The following is a 27,340-nucleotide window of genomic DNA, read 5'->3' as shown; positions in this document are numbered from 1 at the left end:
TTAATACACGCAAGTACATTATTATTATAGTATAAATTTTTTAATTATTTTCTAATAAATAATGTAAAATATAAGATACATTTATAGGTGAAATATACATACTTGACAGTAACATGAAAACAGTATACAATTAAATATATGAACAGTTTACGCACACACACACACGCACAAAAAAGGAAAAAAAAGGAAAAAAATTAAACTTTTTATTAAACTTAGTAATGAATATTTTGTTTGCTTGTTTTTCAGTTTTAACTCATTTAGTTTCATTAGAAATAGTATTTGTGAAATAAACTTATTTCAAATTTTCTTTCTTTTTTTTCTTTTTTCTTTCCTTAAAAATACTTGATCCAATATTATTTATTTAGTTGTTTATTTACAATTGGGATAAATCTGATCTAATTCTTCTTTAGAAACAGTTGCTACACTTAAACGAATTTTTTTATTATATTTTTTATAATTTTGTTGATAATCATTAGATGATGTAATAAATTCTTGAATATTATCATTTTTCTCTTGTTCTTCTAATATTTTCTCTTCTTCTTCTTCAAATATTAAACAACCAACACCCATAATTCCAACAATTTCATCTAAAACATGACCCCATGCATTTCTTACATCATCAGTAAATTCTTCATAAATTAATCGTCCCCATGTCATTAAAATTGCTTCTTTTATAATCTAACAGTAAAGATGAAAATAGTTATAAATATAAAAAGAAAATTTTTAAAAAAAGAACAATTATTTCTGATCCAAGAGAGATAGTCTCTTGATAAGTGTTTAGTTAAAGTAATCTCAACAAAGTAGTTTTTTGTGTGAATCGGATAAAATTACGTATCTAGATGTCTACTATGTACAGAGTATGTTTGTTTTAAGGTGGTCGTTGGAGGTAGTCGACAGTTTCGTGCTAATCGGCACTCGTCAGAAAAGTGTACCTGTAATCTTGAGTGAACTGATACTCCCTGACAGATTCGATACCATATTACCCAGCTTCATAGTCAGAGACGTTACCACTGAGCTATCCGGGTCGTGACTGCCCTCCTGTAGGATTGAGATGTATTCACAATTGATTGATGACTTATTGGTCGATAGGATTCGATTTGCATTCAGGAGGATCTGACATACATGAGACAGATCACAACCTAGTGATTAATCAATTGTAAGTATGCCTTTTGTATAATTTTTACCAGATCTGTGTATTCTGATCTCATGATACTGTACATTAAAAGTTTCACGTCACTTATCTATATCACATAAACAATTATTCAGATATTATCAGTTATATGTACACAAAGGTTTTGTAATCGTAAATAAATGGAAAATATTCTGTATTCATATTGACAAAACTTAAATATTTATATCACTGAATAATATATCTGTGTTTTAATGATGTGCGTAATTGTCATAAAGTGTCTAGGTGGTAATTCAATTATTTTTTATTAAGCCGGGGAGTAGAGATAGACATGGGGAGAATGAACAACAATTGGTTAGAACTAAAAAGGAAGGCCGAGGACAGAGGGGGTTAGAGAATACTGGTCGGTGGCCTATTCTCAATTGGGGGTAACAAGCGTAAGTGAGTAAATAAGTAAGTCTAGGTCGTAGTTGCTATATCTGGAAGATTTTATGGTACACAATACAGTGGTATCTCAAACTATGAAGAAATGGCCATTCAAAGATTGATATTTCTCAATGGTCATTTATGTATATTCAGGTAGTCATTTAAAATGCACACTGAACACTATTCACAAACCTTCTTCAGTTACCAAACAGCCAATTTCAAAGGTTTGTTGTTGTTGTTGACAGTGATAGAAAATTTTCAACGCTGTTGAAGTCAGTTTTTACATTTTAAGATTTTTAGATAGAGCATAACTACTTATCTAATTCAAGATATGGAGTCATTCTAATAAGAAGAGAGGGAAAATTCACAAAAGACTATTCTTCACTTTATTAAACCAGTTTCTAATTCAGGTATTTTTTTATATCAATCTTCTTTTGTTGAATCTTATTTTACAGTTTACATTATCGATTGTTAGTGCTTGTATTCCACATGTATACAGACAACTTTGAGCAGCATTTTATTAAATGAAAGAAAATATGACAATAGTCTGTTTGCCCTAAGACAAAGAGGTTTACAGCTCAGTGCTTCAATCCAACATTCTATAAAAATCTTTGTGTGAAAACACTTTTGGTTACAGAAAACTTAGATACATATATTTGGTTATTATGATTGTATAGATTTTCATTAAATTTTCTTGATAGAAACTATAGAAATTCAACAGTGTTAGGTACCCATAAGTGTTAAAAATATTAGACTGTTGTAGTTGAGTTACCAAGCCATATGAATCTGTGTCCAACTAGAAATTACATTTATTTTATTACAAGTACTGATAAAAATAAACCAGTTGGTAGCTACACAAACTTTTAGTGTAACCTGCATATTCACCAATAAATAAATTACAATTCAATGTAAAGTTGATTAATCCTATGGTCGAACTTATTCGATTGTACAAAGCATTATAGAAGAATCTATCAAATCAAGCTGCCATTCAACTGAACAACGGGGATAATCAACTTAATGAAGAATGAGAACTGTAAACTTACAACTTACTAGCTAATTAATATTGGTTTTACTCGATTGTGTATCTCATTTAATCAATTCTAGTAAAGAAACATAATTTCACTATAAAATGAAATTAATTTGTAATTAATTAATTGTTAAAAAATAAGACTTCTGTAATTGGTTTATAATTAACTACATCATATGGAATATAGACTGTATAACTAACCTTAAAATATTCAATTTTCATATTATTTATAGCAGCGTGTTTTGCTCCAAGTAATGCCAATTCTTCATATAATGACTTACTATCACCTTCTAATGCTTTAACAGCCATGTTTATTACTCTCATAACTTTGGCTGAATGTCTTTTACAATCTGGACTATCCACAAGTACATCAGGACTAAGATGACTAGAAGTATGAAAAATATATATATATAATGAATTATAAAGTATTTACTTTGTAATTTCAACTTGTCATGACATATAACTCACAAATTTATGCAAAAATTGTTTTGTAAGATTAGTTTTTAACACGGACTAATATCAAGTGATCGTTCAGTGACTTCTCACTTGTGCACATATAAATAATCATAAATCAAACCAAAAAATATCTCAGTCACATAATAACTTACATACGCCTGTTAACTCTCGTGGAAGAACATAGACCGACCACCAGTATTCTCCACCCACCTCTATCCTGAACAATCCTTTCCAGTTCCTTCCAGTTGCTATTCATCCTTTTCATATCTGCTTCCATTTCCCGACGTAATGTGTTCTTTGGCCTTTCTCTTTTCCGTTACCCTTCAGGATTCCAAGTTAGCGCTTGCTTCGTGATACAGTTTGATGATTTTTTCAATGTCTGTCGTATCCACTTATAATGTCTTTTCCTAATTTCTTCTTCAGCTGGAAACTGGTTTGTTCTCTCCCACAGTAGGCTGCTACTGATGATATCCGTCTCGTAATAAGCAGAAAGTCTAAAAGATGTTAGTTGAGTCTCTATTTGTCTAATGTCACAGAGCACATTTATATGACTACTGGCACGGTTATATTTCACTTCCAATTTTTTGAAGTTAATCAATATATTTTTCTTCATTACAAGTCATCCTGTTGTTTAAATGTTTCAACAAAACAAGAAAACCCATGATACCATATAAATGAAAGTAACTAAGTGTTCAATATGGATAACTGCAATGAACAATTGTCTTTTTAATCCACTTGGTGTTGTTTTGCTTGTATCTTCCTATCATCAATTAGGACTGCAATTGATCAGTCTCATGTTGGTATATGTTCATCCTGTGCGGATTGTCTCGATATAGCCTTAAGTCACAAGCTTTTTAAGCAAAGATAAATAATGGCTAGCAGTGAAATCCAGGATACGCTTTTCGTTATATTTGGGACTCATCAGTTGGGTGTGCCCACTTCTCATAGTTGATATTCACCTTGGGACTCGAACCCAGTACCGTTCGCTTCAAACGCTACTGCGTTATCCACTTAGCCACCTACAAAAGCAGGTGGCTATCAGGACTCAGTATCTAAGTTAATAACGCAATGACGTTTGAAGCAAACGGTACTGGGCTCGAGTCCCTGAGTGGACATCAACCTTGAGATGCAGGTACATCCAGCTGACGAGTCCCAGATAGAACAAAACGCTTGTCCTAGATTCCACTGCTAGCCAATATCTATCTTTGAATAAAAAGTGTTTTTTTTATGGAAAAAAAATGTATTCAGTTTAAATATTTTTTTTATGGATACATTAAAGTATATCACTTACTTAATCTGTTATAAATTTTACAGATTGTTAAATAAACTTGAATTTATGAATAATTTGTTTAATAAAAAGGTGTAGCTAGCTTGAAATTCAAATATGTCAATGAAAGTCTTTATTTCTATGGTATTATTCTACCGAAATGTATAAATAGTTACTGATACCTTCTATTGTTAATAACTGTGTTCATCATTTAAAACAAATCAAAAATATATTCGTTAATTTAATGCCTACTATTTCGTTGTTTGTAGATAAGTAAATATTGGGGAATATCTAACAAAGTCATTTGTTCAATAAAATTTTATTTAAATAAGAAAGATTGGTTCAGCGAAGAATTCTCCTTTCGGCGAATCCATTTTCAAGGCTCTACAATCGTAAATATATTTACTTATTTTTCCATCAGGATAATAATAATAATAATAATAAACTCCTGTTAGACATGGTGACAATGAGGTACAATAAGCAAAGGCATTCAAGAAATTTTTTTATTAGGGAAACTAATAATTGTTTGATTGTTAATGGCTTAAATATTCATCAAAAGATAGATAAGGAAATTATCATTGGGAAAGGATGGCTCAGCATGACAATAAAAAGTGTTGAAACTGAGAATAAATTTAATCAGGAGGATCGTAGAGACCATTCGGGAGAAACAGATGACTATAAAGGAAGAAGAGTATGAAAAAAATCATAAGACATTAAGACAATGGTAGAAGAAGAGGTTATACGAAGCTCTTTTGGATACATAATTCTGGTTTTTCCAGATGTATGGCTATTTCTTCGGCAATGCAAAGAAGATGCAATCTAATTCTCTTTGGAAGACTTCCAATTACTTTGTAGATGACTTTGAACGCATAGTCCGTCTTGATTGAGTGACCTGTGTTCATAAGGTATTCGATTATTTAACTTTTTATTGATGAATATTAAAGCCATTAACAATCAAACAATTATTAGTTTCCCTGTTTAAAAAAGATTTATTGAACACCTTAATTTATTCTACCTCACTGTCACCATGTTTAACAGAAGTTTATTATCATTATAATTGTAATTATTATCATCCTGACGAAACAAAATAAGTATATATATTTGCAATTGTACAGCTTTGAAAATGAATTCGCTGAAAAGAGAACTCTTCATTGGACCGATCTTTCATTATTTAATATTTTAATGGATGTATTCCGTTTACCATAAAATTTTATTTAACACGTTAGCAACTGTTTATTTTTTGCCCCATGTCATCACGATTAACCACATTAAATATTTAAATCATACCAATTACACAACTCTTATTCATCAAAATAATAACTTAATAAGTAGTATTGAACATTTTTCATTTGAAAAGAATAAAAAAGTAACAACAATCAAATGAATTTTACTGATCACACTTACATGTACTTATATATACGGTATGTTCTAATCTTATTTAACTTGTCAACTTCAAAGAACACATATAAGCGAACAATATTGTTTTCAATTAGATCGTCATCAGGCTTTACTCTAATATACATGAATATTTATACGAAAATGTTAAACCAATCAAGGCAATATGGGTGAATAATCACAATGAAATAGAATAGGTCACCACACATAATAAATAGAAATACAAGTTGATAGTAGGAAGACAGGTGTACTGATAGTGGTAAGAATAATAAAATACCATCAGCGATGTCTGCGCAAACGAAGGAAAAGTTACCTGAGTTGGCCTCCTCAATGTGCATTTACAAATTCAGCTGCTCCTGTGGAGATAGCTATATCGGGCGTACTACCAGGCAACTTAACCAACGAATGAGTGAACATCTACTAGCGTGGTTTATAAAGGGCCAGATAAAAACAATTCGCAGTTCTATCTTGGCACATCTCATTGATAGCCGTCATGCTGTAGATAAATCGGAAGCATTTCGAGTGATCTATCCAATACCTCCATCATTTCCCAAAGGAGTTCGTTCCCGCCTCCTACACATAGCTGAAGACATAGGAATTCGTATATACAACCCCAATTTATGTGTACAGAAGAAATTCGTAACCCCCTATCCCTTCCATGGCCAGTTATAACTTAACTAACGATTTTTAAAAAAATTATTATTATTATTTATTTATTTAATTTTATTTTTGTTATCATTGACCTTGTTTTCACGTCTGGTATTTGTTTGTAATTTTCCACCTCTTGCCGTTTGTATTCTTCACTATCTAATTATTTACACACTTCTTATTACGTAATGATTTTAATGTTTCGTGATGACTATTCCAAGTCTATTTACCCACGGTTTGACCTTCTATTTCCAACGTTCAACTATTGATAAGACTTTTGTTATCGTGTTTTATCATTCTTATTACTATCAGTACACCTGTCTTCCTACTATCAACTTGTATTTCTATTTATTATGTGTGGTGACCTATTCTATTTCATTGTGATTATTCACCCATATTGCCTTGATTGGTTTAACATTTTCGTATAAATATTCATGTATATTAGAGTAAAGCCTGATGACGATCTAATTGAAAACAATATTGTTCGCTTATATGTGTTGTTCTAATTTTCACAATGGGAATCTTTAAACTTCAAAGAAGTAAACAAAGAAAGCATTTATACCATTCAAATGCTTCTTTCATGAATGAGTATCTTATTATCTTTTTAAAAAATAAATTCACTGTATCAACAATAAATATCATAGTAATTCTTTATTATAGAAATTGTCAAAAATATAAACTCAGAATATTACTATTTTTTTAATATTTTAAAAAATTGATTTTTATTTTGTTTCTATGTCGATAATAATAATAACGATACTTTTAATAAATAATAAAAAAACAATCTGTCATGGGATTTTGGTCATATAAATACTGCATAGTGATTATTTTTTTTTGGTAGATATGACTTAAAATGATGTGAAATATAACGATACAAAAAGAAACTCGTATGTTTACCCAACAACAACAACAATCAACATAACAACCAACGTAGAAATGAAATTGAATTTCGTGTTTAATCAAATTATTCATTTCATAAATATAACACGTAAATAAAGTAAAAAAAGAAGGAACCACTACTATTCCTTCGACTAGTTGTCAATTAAAAATAACAACGATCTATATATATATCGTCGCTATGGTAAAGTTGTTTGGAAAACGATAAATATTCTTCACATGAAGTGAAGTGGAATATTTAAACAAACTTTATATGAAAACAAAATGAAATGTATGTTTCCTTTCTAATTGTACACATGTATCTAGAAGATGATTGTTTACATGGGAAAAATCTATATTCAATTCGTTGTATGTTATCATATGATGAATTTTATTATAATTTACATGAGCATTTTTAGACAGCAATTTTTTAAATCAAAATATAATTCGTATGACGTCTATTATTGTTTAAATGTTTACTGAAGGTTTCATAAAAACCCTCTACGATTAAAAAGAATAAATACTGGAGTAACATCATAGTATTGAGATAAAGCTGTTAATTTATATCAGACAAACAGTCACTAGTTGAAATGTTCTAAGCTACTAAATTGATAACTATTTGTTCGAAATTTTAATTTTAGTCAATTGACAATACAGAGGAACTAATCAGTAGTCTAAATTTTTCTTCCTTAGCGACACCCTGGTACGGAGTTACAGATTAAAACAAAACAGGTATTCAGAACATACTAGTTTTCATTGGTTCACCAGCTTAAAAAAGACCATCACAAAAATCAGTTAAATATTCCATTTAGTTGTGTTATTATTGTCAAACAAACTTATTCAAATCGAGATTGTAGGCTTAACATACTGGTAAAGTTTTTGAAGTGAATAAGTTGGAATTATATATATATATATATATATATATATATATCATAAAGAGTAATAGTAATCAGTTGTTGAATGTAATATCTCAGGCATAGTCATTTATTCTTCTAAAAGACAATAGGTTTGCTTCTTTTATCATTGTATCCTTCAGTTTGATTAAACAAAATCATCTTGATCGCTTATAAACTACACGTATTTCTAGAACCATTAACAATTTGATCATGATCATTGATATATCCTTTATATAAATAATAAGTAATAATACATCAGCTCATTCAGCAGTTAACTTTATGCTTGACAATAATTAGTTAGATATACTGTGTTTAGATAACATTTTATAGAGTTCATTTTTGAAAGTTCAATGTTTAATAGAAAACATCCTAAAACTTATAGATTATTACACAGATACATTTAATTCTATAGTTTATTACATCATGATTTAACGACATTATACTTGTACATATACAAGTTGATAAAATTCGAAGCCACATTTTGATCAAGATCATGAACCGGTTGACGTTAGACCACCATTAAAAACCTGGGAGCACTAGACGGCCGTTTCGTCTCATAACGGGACTGCTCAGCAGATTCAACTGAGGAAAATGTATATTCCAAAAGCAGTTGGAAGCATGAACGAACAAGAATATAACTCATATGTGTATAAACAACACAAAAGTGTCCTTAGGAAACATCACAAAGTATCTTACTAAAAAGGAAACGAACCAATGACATTTAAGGTCCTCTCGGATGAGCAATATAAACTGAAGGTAAAAATGGGCGCTTTTGGCGCGAAACTGAGAAGTTCAAATTTCCATAATCAAACTATAAAAATGAGACGTTTACCACGTGATTTTTGGATATCTAACATCCTTAACATACAGTATGGGTAGCTAACATTTCATGTCACTCAAATAAAGTCATTTATTTATATTCAATATCATTGTTCTGTATTACTATCCTGTTCTTTAGATATCTTGCATTCTATCTCTTACTAGGAGAATTTAATTTGCAAACATTAAAAATGCATACTAAAACATTGATCAACCAGTATATTGTTTTTTACGTTAAACATAAAAGAAATGTAATCGATCTGATTAAAAGAAATCATTATCATATAGGGAAACTATCTATGATTGCATAATTCTATTAATCAAAATATTCTATCGGAAATGAACTAGAAAAGAACAAATGGAATGAATTATGTATATATCACATATTTATAGTTGCTAATCAAACATTTAGATGAATATGATAAATTGAAAAAAAAAACAATTATTCATGACAAGACAAAATATTCTCAAGTTGATTGAAACTAATTATAATTTACTAATATTCGTAATAGTCAACTCGGTGGTCTATGCTCCATTAGGAGTACAGGCGTAAGTAAGTAAGTAAGTAAGTAAGTAAAGTAGTAAGTAATAGTCAATATAATATACTTAATCTTATTTGAAAAGAGAAAAAATAAAGATGAAAAATGTATACAAGAGAAAATCAGTTAAATTAAACAAAATAAAGTATTCAATAAAAATTTCAACGGGAAATTACATAGACCTCATCAACAACATCTATTATAAATTAGAAAGTTAAAAGACAGTTGTTTATTTGTGAATAAACTGTAATATTTTAAAATTTAAAGTTAACACATTTGAGACTTTTAAAAATTCTGTTATCTTCACTCTACTTAATAAGAATATAATAGTTATTACTCGAAAAATTCTATGAAACTATGGTATTTTGATTCCATTATCTGTTCTTACAATTGATTGGTCACTAGGTGGTTATCAATGTCATGTGTGTCAAGTCCTTCTTATAACTAGTACTTATCTCAATCTTAACATGGCTGAACTTTACTAGTCTCGGCTTTTCCCTAGAACTTCAACGACTCCCCCATAAGTTTATTAATTAGTGATGAATTCTCAAAATGTAAATGAATGAGAGAAAAACGAATAATTGTCTCAATATATTAGGGATTTATTGATTCTGATTTATTAATTACTCTATCAATTATGCAGAGTCATAATTCCAGTATTTCCTATTATTATTAATATTATTATTATTATACAATTGAAATAATGATTGTTTCTTATTATAGTTCTAAAAAATTCTCTATATCAGATCAATTCTTTATTTAATCTTAGTGCAATAATTTAACATGGTGTTCCTTGGTGTTTCTTTACTTGTTTCAATGGTTCATTGTTAGTTCTGAATGTATTATATACATTTGAATTGAAGTAATTACACTTTGCAGTAATCATATTCTTTTCTATTTATTACTTGATTTGCTATAAACCCCTAATTACCTTTATGTAAAAGAATAAATCATCAAAAAAATAAAATGTTCTATCTAATTAAATCTTTGTCTTTAGTCGATGAAATTACTTTAACTAGCATGACACTTTATTACAATGAATTGAACAAAAGACAATTTCAATCCATTATTGTATTGGTTGTTGGAATTTTCCTATTGATATTTAAGAGTTAAACTGATTAGTCAGTTTTCGGCATGTGTGCATCCTGTTCAAATTGTCTCGATCTCGCCTGAGATTACAATCATTTTATAACTAGAGGTGAATGACAACTATCAATGAAATTCAGGACGCGCGATTCGTCCTATTTGATACTTGTTTATTGACGTCCCGGAGTGAACATCAACTCTGGCCGACTACAGGTACATCCAGATGATAATTCCCAAATAGAACGAAACACGCATTCTGGATTCCGCTGCTAGCCACTATCTGTCTCTACATAAAAAGACAATTTTCTCTCTCTCTCTCTCTCTCTCTATATATATATATATATATATATATATATATATTTCTGCGTAACCTTATCAAATGATAAAGTAGGTATCAAATTAGTTGTTTTAATGGTTGATGTTTGAATTACTCAAAAAATGTACAAAATTGTGTATAAGTAATTTTTTGGGTAGTTGAAGTTCTACATGTCGATTAGTAGTGAAGTGAATATTTTTTAAAAATATTCAAATTTCTAATTATTTTGTTTGTTGCGTTAAATAGAATAATGAATAATTATTACTTTAGACAATGAAAATATAAACAATCTTAATGTAAATACACTTTACATTAGTAAACTTAAGTCAGAACATCAATGATGTTCATAAGCAGTACATTATACAGAATTTATTAACTGGGTTCCCATTTCCTTCTGTATTATATTTAAAGTGTCATATACCATTTTGAATTACTGGTTGCAATTATATGTAATGATAAATATTAAATATAAACCTTTAAAACCAGCTATTTGGAAAATAAAATTTCGAATGTTTCAGTCCTTAGATAATTCATATTCAACGTTAAACTTTAATAAACAAATAAAGTGGATTGGTTGAAGTTAGGCGTTAACACCGTTGGATTCTGGCTCAATGGTCTAGAGCTTCAGCGTCCGCGCGCGAGACACATAGATCCTGGATTCGAATCCCGCGAGCGGGATCGCGGATGCGCACTGCTGAAGAATCTTGTTATGAAACGAAACGACTATCCAGTGCTTCCAGGTTTTCCATGGTGGTCTAGCTTTAATTGGCTCATGAATTCAACTATTAAACACATTTTTGTAGCTCAAGTTTGAAGTATTTCTCAGTAGTTGTATTTTCTTTACACATTAAATTTCATTGGTGTTTATATCTACTATGCACCGTAGTTGTGACAGATAAAGCTAGAATATATATGGAGACTTGAAAAAAAGACAAACTATATAGGATTAAATATCATTTCTTCCAAAAGGTTACTTCAATGTAAAATAATAATAAATGTGAAGGTATTCACTTATGAGTAAGTGAAAATAAAGAACATTATTAACTAATAACAATATAAATTTCATCAGTGCCCAAACAAGTATATCTGTTCACTTTGAAAGAGAAAAATAACACAAGTAAACATTAATGTAGTTGCAACGTCTCAGTTAGTGATCCCAATGATAAAGATTGTATAACTATATGTAATAAATAAAAAGTACAAAGCGATAGTTTACTCGTAGTAGAGATCAGAATAACAAAAGTTCTAGTCAATAGTTTGATAGTAAATATGTGTCAAACTTGAATAAATAGACTTTAAAATAATATTCACAAAACATTATTAAGATTACGTAATAATACAAAACAATTAATACTTCAATACAGGAGCATTCAATCAACTTTGAACATATCGCTCCGAAGGAGTTTTCTTTTAAAATAGTCTATACAATTAAAAGAAATGGAATCGAAAGGATGTCGAATCAAAAACTTATTTACTTGTGATCTAATTTGACTATTGTACTTACAACCTTTCGTAGTTAAATATAATTGTCTCTGTTATTTTTATCCACAAATCTTTGTATTATTATTATTATTGGTTAAACATCGATTAATAATCTCCCCAATACATGATTCATTTACTGCTCATTCATCCCACCTTATTATATCTTACTAATAACGTTTTTACACATTATAGTCTTCCACTAAACATTTAATTGAGTTTATAATTACCCTATTATGTCTCTCACCCTATCTGACCCATATTTATTTTGACCATATATCTTAATATATAAGCTGATTCCAATTAACATTCTATATGAGTCATATCAACATTAATAATTTTATTTTAATAGTTAAATTCATGAGTCAATTAAAGCCAGAATATCATGGAAAACCTGGATGAACTGGACAGCCGTTTCGTCCTAGTGAGAGACTTTACAGCAGTGTGAATCCACATGATTGTTTGACATTCCTAATTTCACATGCTTTAACTTTAAACGATGTACTTTATTTTTGGCCTGACCATTTTTCAGATTATTGATTTGGATATATGAATTGTAGAACTTGAAGAGAATTTATCGAAAAGAATCTTTTTTTCCATCCAAATAATACTCTTATAATATGTGTATCCTCTAAATACACAATTCACAATAACAATCACTAGTTAGAATAAAAGTATATAAATTAATAATTAATCACTTTATTAACTTATTTGTTATTGAAACTAAATATGATCAACTAATATATAGTTTCACCGATTGAAATCATGAGTCAATTGGAGCTAGATCACCATGTAAAACCTGGATGAACTGGACAGCCGTTTCGTCCTAGTATGGGTTTCCTCAGCAGTGCGCATCCACGATCCCGCACCCCGCGAGATTCGAACCCAGGACCTATCAGTCTCCCGTCTAGTGCTTCCAGGTTTTTCATGGTGGTCTAGCTTCAATTGATTCATGACTTCAGTCAGTGAGATTTCTAAAATCTCCACAAAACCCCTTCTGATAATATACAGTCGTTCAAATGCTTTGTTCAAATACTAGTCTTTTAATCATATTCAGTTCCCTAAATCCATCTCCATAGTATTAAAACTTTCATCTATATTATATTAATTATCATATATATATATATATGTAAGTCAAAATAAATTTATACTATACATTCTGTTCATTCAGTTGTCTCAAAACATGTTTCCTGTTTTAGCATATCAAAACACTGATGAGTATCTAACACTATGTTAACTTATCGTTAAATATGATAAACATCCTTATAATAATAATAATAGTAATGATAATTCTATTCGATTACTGAATAAAATAACTTGACATAATAGACTGTTATTGAAGTATAAAAAACATTTTTAGATAAAAAGTTCTATACATTATAATAAATAATATAAATATGTGCAAACTGTTCATGTCAAAATGAAACTTCTAGTTGAATATAGGTTTTTCTTTTCTAAATGTTTATGAATAAATCATATCATCAAAAAGTAGTTCCTATGAATATCAGCTGAAGAATATTAGTTATATAGAATTAATGAACGTTTTATCTTTAGTAAAATGTTTTAAGTAAAAAATACCAAGTGTTTTAAATTAAGTCAGCTTTGTTGAATTGATGAGTCAATTGAAGATTGACCATCATGGAAATCCTGGAAGCAATGGATGGCTGTTTTACTTTAGTGCATCTACGATCTCGCCTGCGGGTTTTGAAAACAGGACCTATCGGAAATGTTTAACATTTTCGTTTTTTTAAAATAAAACGGTACATAAAAATACAATACACGTTAAAAAAACTAATGATTTTAATAAATCAACCTCGATAATTGTTCTGGGAGATTTTTAAACACTATAAACACCAGTTGGTGTTGTTTGCTTGAATCTTTCGATTGTTGTTTGGGACTGCAATTGATCGGTCTCTTGTTGAGAAGTGTACATCCTGTGCGGATTGCCTCGATATTACCTAAAGGTGCAAACTCGAAGAGCAAAGATGAAAAGTAGCTATAAGTCCCGATTAGTTGTATAGTAAGTATGACTGCAATTCAGAATTTATAATTTATGAAAGTAATTAATGAATTAAGAGTGGATTGTGTGCATTAGAAATACTTTGAATCTATTATCTTTAACAAAGAAACATAAATTTATTCATAAAGTAATAGGATTTGATGGATAAACACACTTATTTCTTACTTCCGGTCGAATGATATGACGAAGTTACTTGAAAGAATATGGTTGAGAAAAAAGACGATATGCTTGAGTAATCAACCAATGAATCTTAATTAAAAAATATTAAAAGATAAATCTACTAGCTTTCTGAGCAAATTCAGATGAAAACATCCAGTGTAGCAGCAGCCTCTGCAGCAATAGACCATAACATACACAAATGAAAAAGCAAGATCCTCGAATACAACACTGGGAACACCAACCCAGCCACACTTGATGGAGAACTTCTGGGAGATGTGGAGAGTTTCATGTACCTGAACAGCGTTATCGATGAACAGGGAGAATCTGATGCTGATGTGAAGGTACGGATTGTCAATACAAGGGCCGCATTCCTACAATTGAAGAACATATGGAACTCAAAACAACTGTCTGCTAACCAATATCAAAGTAAGAATATTCAGTACGAACGTCGAGATAATCTTACTGTACGGAGCTGAAACTTCGAGAACAACTACAACCATCATCAGAGTGTTACAAGTCTTTGTAAACAGTCGTCTACGTAAGATACTCAATGACCGTTTAGAGAACTCCATCAGCAACAGACTACTGTGGCATAGAACAAACCAGCTTCCAGCTGAAGATGAAAGCAAGACCTTGGAAGTGGATAGGAAATACGTTAAGGAAATCACTAAACTGCATCACGAGGTAAACGGTAACTTGGATTCCTGAAGGGAAACAGAAAAGTGGAAGACCGAAAAACACCCTATGTCAAGGATTGGAAACAGACATGAAAAGAATGAATAGCAACTGAAAAGAACTAGAAATTATTGCCCAGAACAGAGTTGGATGGAGAATGCTGGTGATCAGCCTATGCTCTTCCACGTGAGATAACAGGTATAAGTAAGTAGTGTAATTTTCCGAACGGTTAGGTATACTAAATATTTAACTGTAACATTATTTCTAGAAGGTGACAAAACAACCCACGACTAATTACACTTTCTCTCGTAAATGTGAGTTCTCTAAAAAAAACTCTCTTTTAATTAACAGATATTCTAATAGTTTGTAATTTATTTATTCCTTTTATTCAATACGTTACATTCTAAACAGAACAATATTATGAGTATGAATATATTTTGTTGAATTTCATTGAAATCATGAACCGATCTAAGTTATGTCACACTTAACCACTTGGAGATACTGCGAAGTAATGATAAGATCAATATCAAGAAAAATATAAATAACTCACAGTTAAAAATTTTAATTAACCAACAGTATAAATTTAAAAGTAAATAAACTATGACATTTTCATAGTTCCTAAATTATATCAAAAATAAATATACAAGTTGTGTAATAAAAATTATCAGAAGGAGTTTTATGGAGATTTTAGAAATTTCACTGGCCGGCTCAGTGGTCCAGTTAGTTAAGCACCTGGCGCGAGACTGAAAGGTCCTGGGTTCGAATCTCGTGGGGTGCGGGGTCGTGGATGAGCGCTACTGAGGATTCCTATACTAGGACGAACCGGCCGTCCAGTGCTTCCAGGTTTTGCATGGTGATCTAGCTTCAATTGATTCATGATTTCAACCAGTGTAATATAAAATTATTATAATGTTTACTCTAGTATACATTCAAATAACTACTATAAAGATATAATATCAAAAGTGCCTATACATAACATTATTCATCTGTTTTGTATTTTTCTTTCTTTTTTTGAACATAATTTTCATTTATTCATATAATCCGGATAACTATCTCCTTATTATCAACCCTTTGTATTTAGTCTATTCAATTGTAGTCTAGACAAAATGGAAATATATTTATCATTATTATAGACTAATGTAAATTTGATCATTTTATATTGTGTAACAGGAAATGTAAGAAAATTATATTTATTACTTCTTTCATAATCTCGTATCCACAGATTTATAAACAATTGGATTGTTTTTTTTAAAAAAAAGAAAAACAAACAAACGAAAAGGATTCTCTGAATTACAAGTGTTTTAATGATGAAAATCACTTCTAATAATCACCATGTAAATTCAATGTATTCAATATTAATTTATCTGATGGTGAAAGTTCTATTCATGAAAAAAATTAAATAAAAAATGCTAATAACTCAACTAATAGATATTGAACATGTTTATGCAAATTCTACAATCTTCATAAATTCAGTTATATTGTAGAGAAAATAATTAATCAAATAATGATACTGTGGTGTGTGCTACTAATGTCAACAGATTTAAGTAGTATGTATCGTCAATAGAAAATGATATGCCTAAAGGTAGAAGGTTAAAGAGAAGAGAACGAGAATAAAGAATGATTAGTGTGGAGACGAAAGAACAATCAAGTCTGAGACGATTGATTGACATTTCACAAATGAAGTATTTATTGTATGATTCTCAGATTTTACTAAGACATTCTGTAATTTTGTATTCATATACGTTTAGTTGTTCCGCACTTGTATTCTCGTTCACTCTTATACTTGATAAAGTCATATATCATCTAGATTAGGTTTTGTTTCTCTAATGAAATTGTACAATGTTTTAAAGGCATTAATAATATCTTGAAAATCAGAAAATCTAGTTAAAAATAATTGTATATGTTTTGTGTTTTAAACATTGAATCATATTGATTATGATCTAATTAATCCTCATATCATGTTCTGTGATTTAAGTGAGTGAAAGATTAACGGACAAAATGTTTAAACGAAATGTATAACAGTGAAATACTTTAATATAGACAGACTATGTAAGCAGGAACAAATGGTATATTAAGTAAAGTATCTGTTTACAATAAAGTAAATAGTTTTGTGAAAAATGTATCTTTCGATGACATGCTAATAATTTAACTCTCTTTCTAAGGATTTATAGTAAAAATATTTAAGTAAAATGTATCCCTTGAAATCATGAACTAATCAATTTTAGACCACAATCGAAAATCTGGAAGCATTAGACGATCGTTCAGTTTTATTATAGAACACCTCAACTGTGCGCATCCATGATCACGTATGCAAGATTCGAACCCAGGACCTTCGGTCTCGTGAGAACACTTAATATCTAGATCACTGAGCCAGGATCCGATAGTGTTAATGTCTGACTTCAGCCAATCCATAATGTTGCGCGACCATCTTTCATTGTCTTTTGTGGGTAACTGCCTCATATTCGGCAATGTTGAACTCTACTAGTCACGATTTCTCACTAGAACTCTGAGAATTCCTTTTCAAAGCTATTCACTGGTGAGAACATGATAATTTTCACTTTAGGATTGCTGATGTTTTTGACTTTTACGGGAGTCATGTACCGATCAATGTTAGACAAAAGGTGCTAGGTTCAAGTCCAGCGTGCGGGGTCGTGGATGCGTACTACTGAGGTGTTCCACACTAAGAAAAAACGACCGTCTAGTGGTTTAGTGGTCTAAAATTAATGGGTTCATGATTTCACTGAAATTCAATAGTATACCTAACCTCAAACTGGAAATTTATGTAATTATATAAATGGGCACGTATATGGTGTTCCGACTGTCATTTCTTGCAATAAAAGTTAATATTTAAGAGAATGAAAGTCATGTATTTAAGCCGTCAACTAAAAAATGTTTGGTATGTTCAAGAGAATAGTTCAATAAATTCTTATACACGTTATTTTAGTATAATACTCCAAGAAATATACTTTGTGAATTTTAGAAAACATGAAGTTCACTAAAGTGGGAGGATCTACTGATATGTGAGAAAGTACTTTTGCAATCATATCAGTATAATTCAAAAGTATTTCACTGTCTTATCGACTGAAATTTCATTTATACTTTTACTGACTTTATTAAAACAATCACTCGACAAGAAGAAACAATGAATAGTTGTTAAGTTCTAGTATAGGACTGAATAGCTATCCAGTTCAACATTGTTTAAGAATTAACCTTTTATTTACTCTTAAGTGTAAGTATGAAAACGTCAAGATTGATTTTTGATTGTCTAGAAGTATAAAAATTTGTTTTTCTTCCTACTCATAACTAATCTCATTTATAGGTGAAAGGTGAATTAAAATTATCAAAACTGTTAGGCAATATTAATTGTAAACTCCTGAAAATGTCATTTTTTCTCTTTGAACTCTTTTTTTTAATTTACTGGTTAAAATGACTTATATAATCAACTTCATCTTAGAATACCTCAAAAAATCCAAGACATTAACAGATTATTTTTAGTTTTTCTTATCACCATGTGAATCTGACAAATTGGGATAAATTTCTCCTGATTGTAATTTATTATAACCGGATCGTACAATATTTAAGCAATGATCTTATTTCTTTGCATATTGTATTAAATATTCATACCGATTATTATTTTACCACATTGTTGAAGTTGTATAGTCATGAATAAGTCCATTAAACAATAACAGAAGTTAATTTTTCCACATTGTTAATACAATTTAAACATTAGGAATTGAAAATAATTTTACTCGTGATCTGGTGTGGTTACGTGATCGAATGCCTTCAGTGAGGTGAGTCCATTAAAACTCAGGTAGATGATTTTGGTGGAGTTTTGTTCTCTGAGCTGGATGGTTTGGTCGTGTCAATTGAGGTGAACAGTGCTGTTACGTCGAAGGATATCATGAGTTCGTCGTTGTTGATTTGAATATCCTTAATTTGGTGCAGGAATTGTGTTGGGGATTTGATGGAGTGTTTGACTGAATCTACTAGATGTCTCAGTATTCGTGAAATTTCTTTTGAATAATTGTACATTGGCGTTCCGGGGAGTGCTACTATTGGACGTAGTGGAATGTTCGGTTTGTGTATTTTGGGTCTGCCGTAGAATCAAGGGAGTACTGGTCCACTGGATTTCATTCTCCATTGGTCTTGTTTTGTTATTTCTCCTGCTTTGATTAGCTTGTTTAAAGTCTTTGAGATTTGGTTGTCTAATTTTTTGACGGGATTTGTGTCCATCAGTTTGTATGTGCTCTTATCTTCGAGTAGTTCTTCGGCTTTGTTGACGTATTCTTCTTTGTCCATGATTACTGTGGTGCGACCTTTGTCCGCTGGTATTATGACAATATCCTTTCTATTTCTGAGTTCTTTCAAGGCCTTTTGTTCTTGTGGAGTCAGTTGGTTGTTCTCTTTCACCTGTTGAGTTATCGGTACTATAGTTTGCCTTATTTCCTGTTGTGTTTCTTCACTGATTCCGGAAGTTTTGAGTGATAACTCTAGTGCTGCGAAGAGCCCCAGCTTTGAGGCGTCGCTTGTATTGTAGTTTAATCCCTTTTGGAGCAGGTGTTCTTCCGTATTTGTTAGTAATTGTTTTGACAGATTGATCACGCAGTTATTTGTGTTTTCTTCCATTGGTGGTTTTGAGATCTTGATTAGTTTTTTCTTTAAGGTGTTTCTTCTTTGTTCTCTATGTCGTTTGCATGATATCTCGATGGCTGTTGTCACGATTTCCAAATGTTCTGATGTGAGCATCCTTTGTAGCTTTATCTGTTGGTCCTCTATGACGTGCTGGTATTTGCGGATCCTGTAGTGTGCATCCGTTATCATTAGGTGTACCATTTTTCTTCCACTTTGCTCAGTTATTCTCCATCCTAATGGGCAGTTGATTGGAGGTCTATATCTTACACTTGTTGGTAGAACATGCTGGCGAAGACACTCATGGAGAAAATATAGTTGTTCTCGAGTGGAAGCCTGCCTTTTGACGAAATTCTCCATTAAAACTAATATGGTCAGCATCAAATATTGAAGACTTACACAGCTATTGATTTTGAGGATTTATTTACCGCTACATATTGTTTCCATTTTAAAATATTTCATACAAATGATATAATGTTTATTTTTTTTCAAACAACTCTCATTCATTAATTATATGGTGATTAGCTTTATTTATATTAAAATACCAAAGAAGACTAAATAGTTGATCTTTTGAAACATTTCTTTAATAAAAAGATCTGAACAATCACTTTAAACGATTGCGTAATTATAATCAAGATGAAATCAATCATTTTAATTCATAAGAATGAACTATCATATAAAGTATCAATCATTAAACTAACGTTTTGTTTAAATACTATAATTTCAAAATATTAAAACATCTTAATCACCTTACAATAAGATCATGGATATATACAAATTTCGGAAATAATTATACTGTGCATCTATTTCCTTTTGCTGTAATAAATCAGTAAATCGTAAACCAGTTAAAATTATAAGTAAAGATGAATAGTAGCTAGTAGTGGAATCCATGACATGCGTTTCGTCCCATTTCAGATTCATCAGCTGGATGTACCTACATCTTAAAATTAAATGTTCACATAGAATTTACACTGAATTTTAGCTTATAAAATCATATCATTATTTGTATATTATTTATATTCATTATTAAGCTCAAATGAAACTTACCCAAATGGAAAAAATGTTGATAATTTTGGATGAATTTCAAATGCATTTTTAAATATTAAACAACCAGTACGTATTGGATTTTGTGATAATAATGGCCATGTAGAAAATAAAACATCCAATTCTAAATCAGAAAATAATTGTCGAAATGATTTATCTTCTGGTATATTTTGTAAATTTATATTATCATCATTTATATTTTGATTATTCAATAGATCTATAGAATTTTCTCTTGGTTTTATATTGTTTATTGAAGTTTTACTTGTTTTTACGATAGTTTGTGAATTCCAAGTTAAACTTGATTTTTTTTGTTTAGTACTAGTTGGACGACTTTGTTCTGAACCCATATTACTATTATTATTATTATTATTATTATTATTATTATTATTTTATTACTATTAGTATTATACTAGGGGTATGTTGTTTGTTTTGTTTTGTTTTTATCAACCAGTAATATTTAATAATTCAAAAAAAATTTTCCTACCATTTTAACAAAGAAATAGTATTAGTTGTTACCAACAAGTTAGTTTATTTTCTTTTTGAAAAGCGGGAAAGTTAAATGTCTATTGGATACTTATTTGATATGGGTGGCTGTAAAAAATAAGTAAATAAATAAACCTATAGTATTTTCTTTCTATTCTATTGTATTTTTGAGTTTATATATATATAGGGAAATCGGCACATGTAATGAGTAAAACAATATTAATTTTATAAGATGAACATAACAATAATAAAAATAACTAATAAATGTAAAGACAAATGAAATGTGTTAAGATCTAAAAGCTCCAATCATATGTAGTCATATTACAACGGCATAGTGTCTACCAATGGAAATGATCTATGTGATTTGATGACCTTCAAGTGGAATATTCATATAATGAAGACAGATGTCATAATTTTTTTCAAATTTTTTAATTCCGAGTGTATATAAATCAGAAGAAAATTCATGTGAGAAATCATTTTGTTTGATTAGGAATAGAAAGACGATTTACCAAGAATGCTATGTTATGCTACATAGTAAACTATATTATTAATATTAAGCCAAGTTTTAATAGTAGCTCGCAGTTTAATTCACGATGAATGTTTTGTGCTATTTAGAATTTGTCAGCTAGATATACCTCAACCTCAGTTTTGTCGTTCATGCTAAGACCCGAAATCAATTTCCTTCTTTTTCAAACTTCTAATGAGTTATCCACTGAGCTGTTGAGTTCAGGCAACCACTGGGTTAAATCACTCCATTTTTGAAGTATATCCTGAGCATCAATAAAAATAAAATACAAACCCTTACAAATAATTTATATTATCCAATGTTTCTGTTTCGGTAAAAATGAATTAGAAAGGGGTCTTATGAAAAATTCGATGTAAAACTGCTGATAAAACAAATACAGTACGAAATTTTACTTAACATATAAGATGATTCAAGTTAACATTCTATATGAGTCATATTAACATTAACAATTTTATAATATTTTGTTTATTACAATCCTCAATTCACATGCTCTAAACGATGTACTTTGTGTTATATCCGGTGAAGATTAAATTACAGGTAACTTCCAAGGACTATTCATGGACTAATATTCTATAAATATTCTTATTTTATAACTACTCAACAATTACACTACGTATATTTATATTCCTTTTATGATAAGCTTTATTTTGACCTATAATTTATTATTGTACGATTTACGGTTCTTAAGCTATGCTCAGTCTATTAGTTACTGTCCCCCTCATTCACAGCCACTTTTTGGCTTATTTGTGTACACATGTTATTTTCTATTTTATGGTACGTCGTGGTCTGTCTGAGTGATATATAAACCGAGTATGCCTGAAATAAACGATTCGATTCATATTACGGAAGCTGGTATTGTGTTCTGGACTCAAGTGGAAGGGCTCGGAGGACATAGGACCAATAAGGACGCTAAACTGCTCATACCGGTTGAACGTCATTGGTTTGGCATAGTGCGAAGATTGTGTAAGCCGGATCCTGATTGGTCGATAAGTCGCGTGATAGAAAAGTCAGACACGTCAAGGTCATAACAATTGGCGACGGGGATTTTGGCAAAAAAATAATAATAATACGAAAAGTGGTGACTCAGATTTTGGAAATAAATTAGCTATTATAATTGCCGGTGTTTTTTGGAGTTGATATTATTATTGGCAGTAAAAAAATGTCGATTTCCTTAGGACAGTTGCGGTTATTATTACAACAACAGCAGCAACAATATCAACAACAGCAGCAGCAGATGTTAGCTTCTCAACAGAAACTCTTGGAAACACTTTTGGGGAAACTATCTATCCAACAAGAGATTCCAGAACATAAAAGTATCGAGTCATACCTTAATCCAGTTTCAGAATTTATATTTGATGCAGACAATGGTCACACTTTTGAAGCATGGTTTGGCAGAATTGAAGATATTTTCCGAGTTGAATTTGCTGCTATAGATGACGCAAAGAAAGTCCGGCTGCTATTACAGAAACTTGGTCCTAATGAGCATCAAAAGTATAAAAACCATATTCTGCCTAAACATCCTCGAGAAGTTAATTTCGATGAAACTGTTAACATCCTAAATAAAATGTTTTGTGAACAGTCGTCTTTATTCCATATCCGGTATAACTGTCTACAGCTGACTAAAGTGGCTGATGAAGATTATACTACGTACGCCGGAAGAGCAAATTTACAAGCAGAACGATTTAAATTAAATGTATTAACCAGTGATCTATTTAAATGCTTATTATTCATTTCTGGTCTGAACTCTCCTGTTGATGCTGACTTTCGCATGAAGTTGTTATCCCGTATGGAACATGATGATGAAATGACGTTACAAACTATCACCACTGAATGTCAACAATTAATAAACCTAAAACAAGATACAGCTATGCTGGAAACCAAAAGTGCTGCGCCATCAAATTCTGTTCATGCTGTTAAGACAGGTCAAAGACAAAATAGTACCAAAAGTCAAAAATATCGCCCGAAAACTCCTAAACCTGCAACTAAATGTTGGTATTGTGGTGCGTGGCATTTCTCAAGATTTTGCCGGTTTAGAAATCATAGATGCACTATATGCAATAAAGTTGGCCACAAAGAATTAGTCTGCCGAACTAGAGAAAGTTTGAGATCAAAACAAACCAGACGTCCACACCAGTACCAAAATAAGTATATAAACAGCTTATATTCTGCACTGGCTCTAAGCGTAGCGAATAAAAGAAGATATGTGGAATTAATTGTTAATGGTGTTCATATTCGATTGCAATTGGACACACACTAATCTCGAAACGAAGATGGTATTTAATTGGGTGTCCGAAAGTATTACCAACAGAGCACACTGCACGGAATGCGTCCGGAGATATATTGAAACTTGTGGGAATGATAAAATGATCTGTTAAATTCCGAGGTAATTACTTTGCAGGAAATTGTTACTTAACGAACAGACATGAGTTAGACCTTATTGGTATAGACTGGATAGATAAACTAAATTTATGGGATGTACCATTAAATGAAATATGCACAATGAAAAGCGGAAATAATCCTAGAGAGCCACCCACAGTTCATGTAACTAAGAAAGTCGTAACGATAGAAGATCTTTTGCAGAAACATAAAAACTTGTTCCAGAATAAATTGGGATGCTGCACAATTGAGAAGGCAAAATTATACCTACGACAGGATGTAAAACCTGTTTTCCGTCCAAAGCGCCAAGTTCCATATGCAGCTATTGACAAAGTCGACAAAGAATTAGACCGACTAGAGAAACTCGGTGTTATACAATCTGTTAATTATTCGGCATGGGCAGTACCAATTGTAGTAGTTCAGAAAGCGAGCGGAGCTGTTCGCCTTTGTGCAGACTTTTCAACAGGATTAAATGACGTTTTACAAAATCATTCATACCCATTACCTTTGCCAGAGGATTTATTTATTAAACTGAACGGTGGACGTTATTTTTCTAAACTTGATTTGTCTGAAGCTTACTTACAGGTGGAAGTTGACGAAGATTCAAAGGAGTTATTAACCATTAATACCCACCGTGGGCTTTATCGATTTAACCGATTACCGTTTGGTGTTAAGCCAGCTCCAGCAATTTTCCAGCAGATAATGGATACTATGGTGTCTAACATCGAAGGTGTAGCAGTTTATTTGGATGATATTATAGTTGTTGGCTCTTCCACGCAGGAATTAATGCGTCGGTTAGATGTGGTGCTCACTAAAATATCACAAGCTGGGTTTCAGTTACAAAAAGAAAAGTGTGAATTTCTGCTCGAGTCTGTTAAATACCTGGGATATATATTTGGTAAAGATGGCCGATGCTTCAAACTATGGAATTGGAGCCGTTATCAACCATCGTTTTCCTGATGGTAAAGAAAAGCCAATTGCCCATGCATCCCGAACTCTTAACTCAGCCGAGCGAAAATATAGTCAGATTGAGAAGGAAGGATTAGCTTTAGTTTTTGCAGTAAAGAAATTTCATAAAATGATTTATGGTCGTCGATTTACGCTTTTAACAGACCACAAGCCGCTTTTATCTGTATTTGGATCGAAGTCAGGTATTCCTGCATATACAGCGAATCGATTACAATGCTGGGCTATTGCGTTGCTTGCTTATGATTTCCAAATCCTATATAAATCAACTGAAAAGTTCGGACAAGCTGATGCTTTATCTCGATTAATTGCGAATCAGAAGCAGGAAAGTGAAGATTCTATCATCGCAACGATATCGTTGGAAAATGATATTCACCATATACTACAAGTTGCCATAAAAGCAACACCGTTATCCTGTGAAGACATTAGACGTTATACTCAAGAAGACGGTGAATTGAAGCAGATTATTAGATACCTCGAACATGGTTAGCCTACCCATATAGACGACAAAAATATTGAACAGTATTCCCACCGTCGGAATTCCCTATCACTTGTGAATGGATGCTTGATGTTTGGAAATCGAGTAATTGTACCCACAAATTTACGCCTTAAGGTTATGTCACAACCGCATGCCGCACACCCAGGGGTAGCAAGGATGAAGGCACTTGCACATGGATATGTATATTGGCCGAATATTGACGCTCAGATCAAAGAATATGTTGAGACATGTTCTGCGTGTGCAAAAGCTATCAAAGCCCCTCGTAAGACAGAAATGCAGAGTTGGGGGACACCAACAAATCCATGGTCAAGAGTACACGTAGATTTCGCCGGTCCCATAAACGGGAAACAGTACTTAGTGATAGTTGATGCTTTCTCAAAATGGCCAGCGATCCACTACGTTAAATCTCTTTCGACAAAAGTTACTATCGAAAAACTGAGACAAGTATTCAGCTGTTTTGGGTGTCCAGATGTATTGGCGTCAGACTACTAATGCTAGATATGCTGCCGACAGAAGAAATGTTTTTCAATAGCAAACTATAGAGGGTTGTTTGGAATGTTAGACCTGTAGTGACCTACTTTTATCAAGAGAACGCTATTGGTGTAATGGAGACAATTATGATTATAAGCAATTTTACCAGTGATTGTTTTACTGTACTTGTTTGTTTAACTGTACTAAAGACATACCTTCCTCCGTTGCTTGTGACCTTGCACGCACTTACGTTTGCTCTATGATTCCGCTTGTACTCCTTTGGCACGATCTCGGTATTCTTTCGATATCACGAGGTCGCCAACAAATATGTATCTCTACAACCTCCAATCGCCTTCTGATATCTGGCAAGCAACCTTCTTGTAGTGATGATCATAGTCAACCGCTACTCGACGCCACACTACAGACCTATCGTCCTCATTACCCTGACCTTGTCAAAACATGATAAATAAGTACTAGACTATCTGTCTTGGGGAGTTTGTTCCTCAGTGCCACTCATTACTTTATGATTTCATCAGGATTTGTGTTGGTTAATTGATAAACTAACATCTAATGATAGTCTAGGAGATCAAAACAACTGTCTCTTAAATATTGGAATCGAACACAAAGGAAACGGTTAATCCATATAAGCTCATCACAAAGATGTTAGATACTTAGTACAGCGAATTACTTAATCATTTCTAAGGGAGAATAAAGTCATATTATACCTGTATTGGGGGAAATTTCCGTAGGGCCTGTCACTATGAGTGTAATATTAGTTTTTTTCCACAATCTGTTTGTACATTGCTGTACGGTGAAATTCGATATAGTCGGCCAATTAGAAGTATCTGAATGAGCTCACTTGGTGCCAATCAGAAGTGCTCTAGAGGACAATCGCATTTCACTAGCTAATAAATGAACTAATTCCCTGAGAGGTGAAACATACAAATATGTACATAAGTGAGTATTTATGTATGGGCAGAAAATTGACTTTTTTCTTTTACTCTTGTCTTCTCCATCAGTAGTCAGTTGGGGAGGTTGGTGCGTAGCACGTCTGTGTACTACTAGTACTACTAGTATCGAACGTGGACTAACCCTCCATCGTATCCAGGTACTATAGCCGCTTTGATGCCCGT

The 27,340-nt window shown here is 31.5% G+C and overlaps 1 protein-coding gene across 1 annotated transcript; it reads right to left on the bottom strand.

Moving 5' to 3' along the window:
• On the bottom strand, nucleotides 1-21,534 carry MS3_00003685 (uncharacterized protein). The gene is made up of 3 exons (XM_051211546.1): nucleotides 20,890-21,534; nucleotides 2,784-2,967; nucleotides 1-678 (listed from the first exon to the last, which is right to left on the bottom strand). The coding sequence occupies exons 1-3, from the start codon at nucleotides 21,231-21,233 to the stop codon at nucleotides 370-372; spliced, it is 837 nt and encodes a 278-aa protein (XP_051071613.1). The 5' UTR covers nucleotides 21,234-21,534; the 3' UTR covers nucleotides 1-369.
• Nucleotides 21,535-27,340: the final 5,806 nt, after the last annotated feature.

This window comes from Schistosoma haematobium, chromosome ZW, assembly GCF_000699445.3.
Source record: "Schistosoma haematobium chromosome ZW, whole genome shotgun sequence".
Lineage (NCBI taxonomy): Eukaryota > Metazoa > Platyhelminthes > Trematoda > Strigeidida > Schistosomatidae > Schistosoma > Schistosoma haematobium.
Note: the sequence above shows the minus strand (reverse complement) of the source record. Positions and strands in the feature narration are given on the sequence as shown.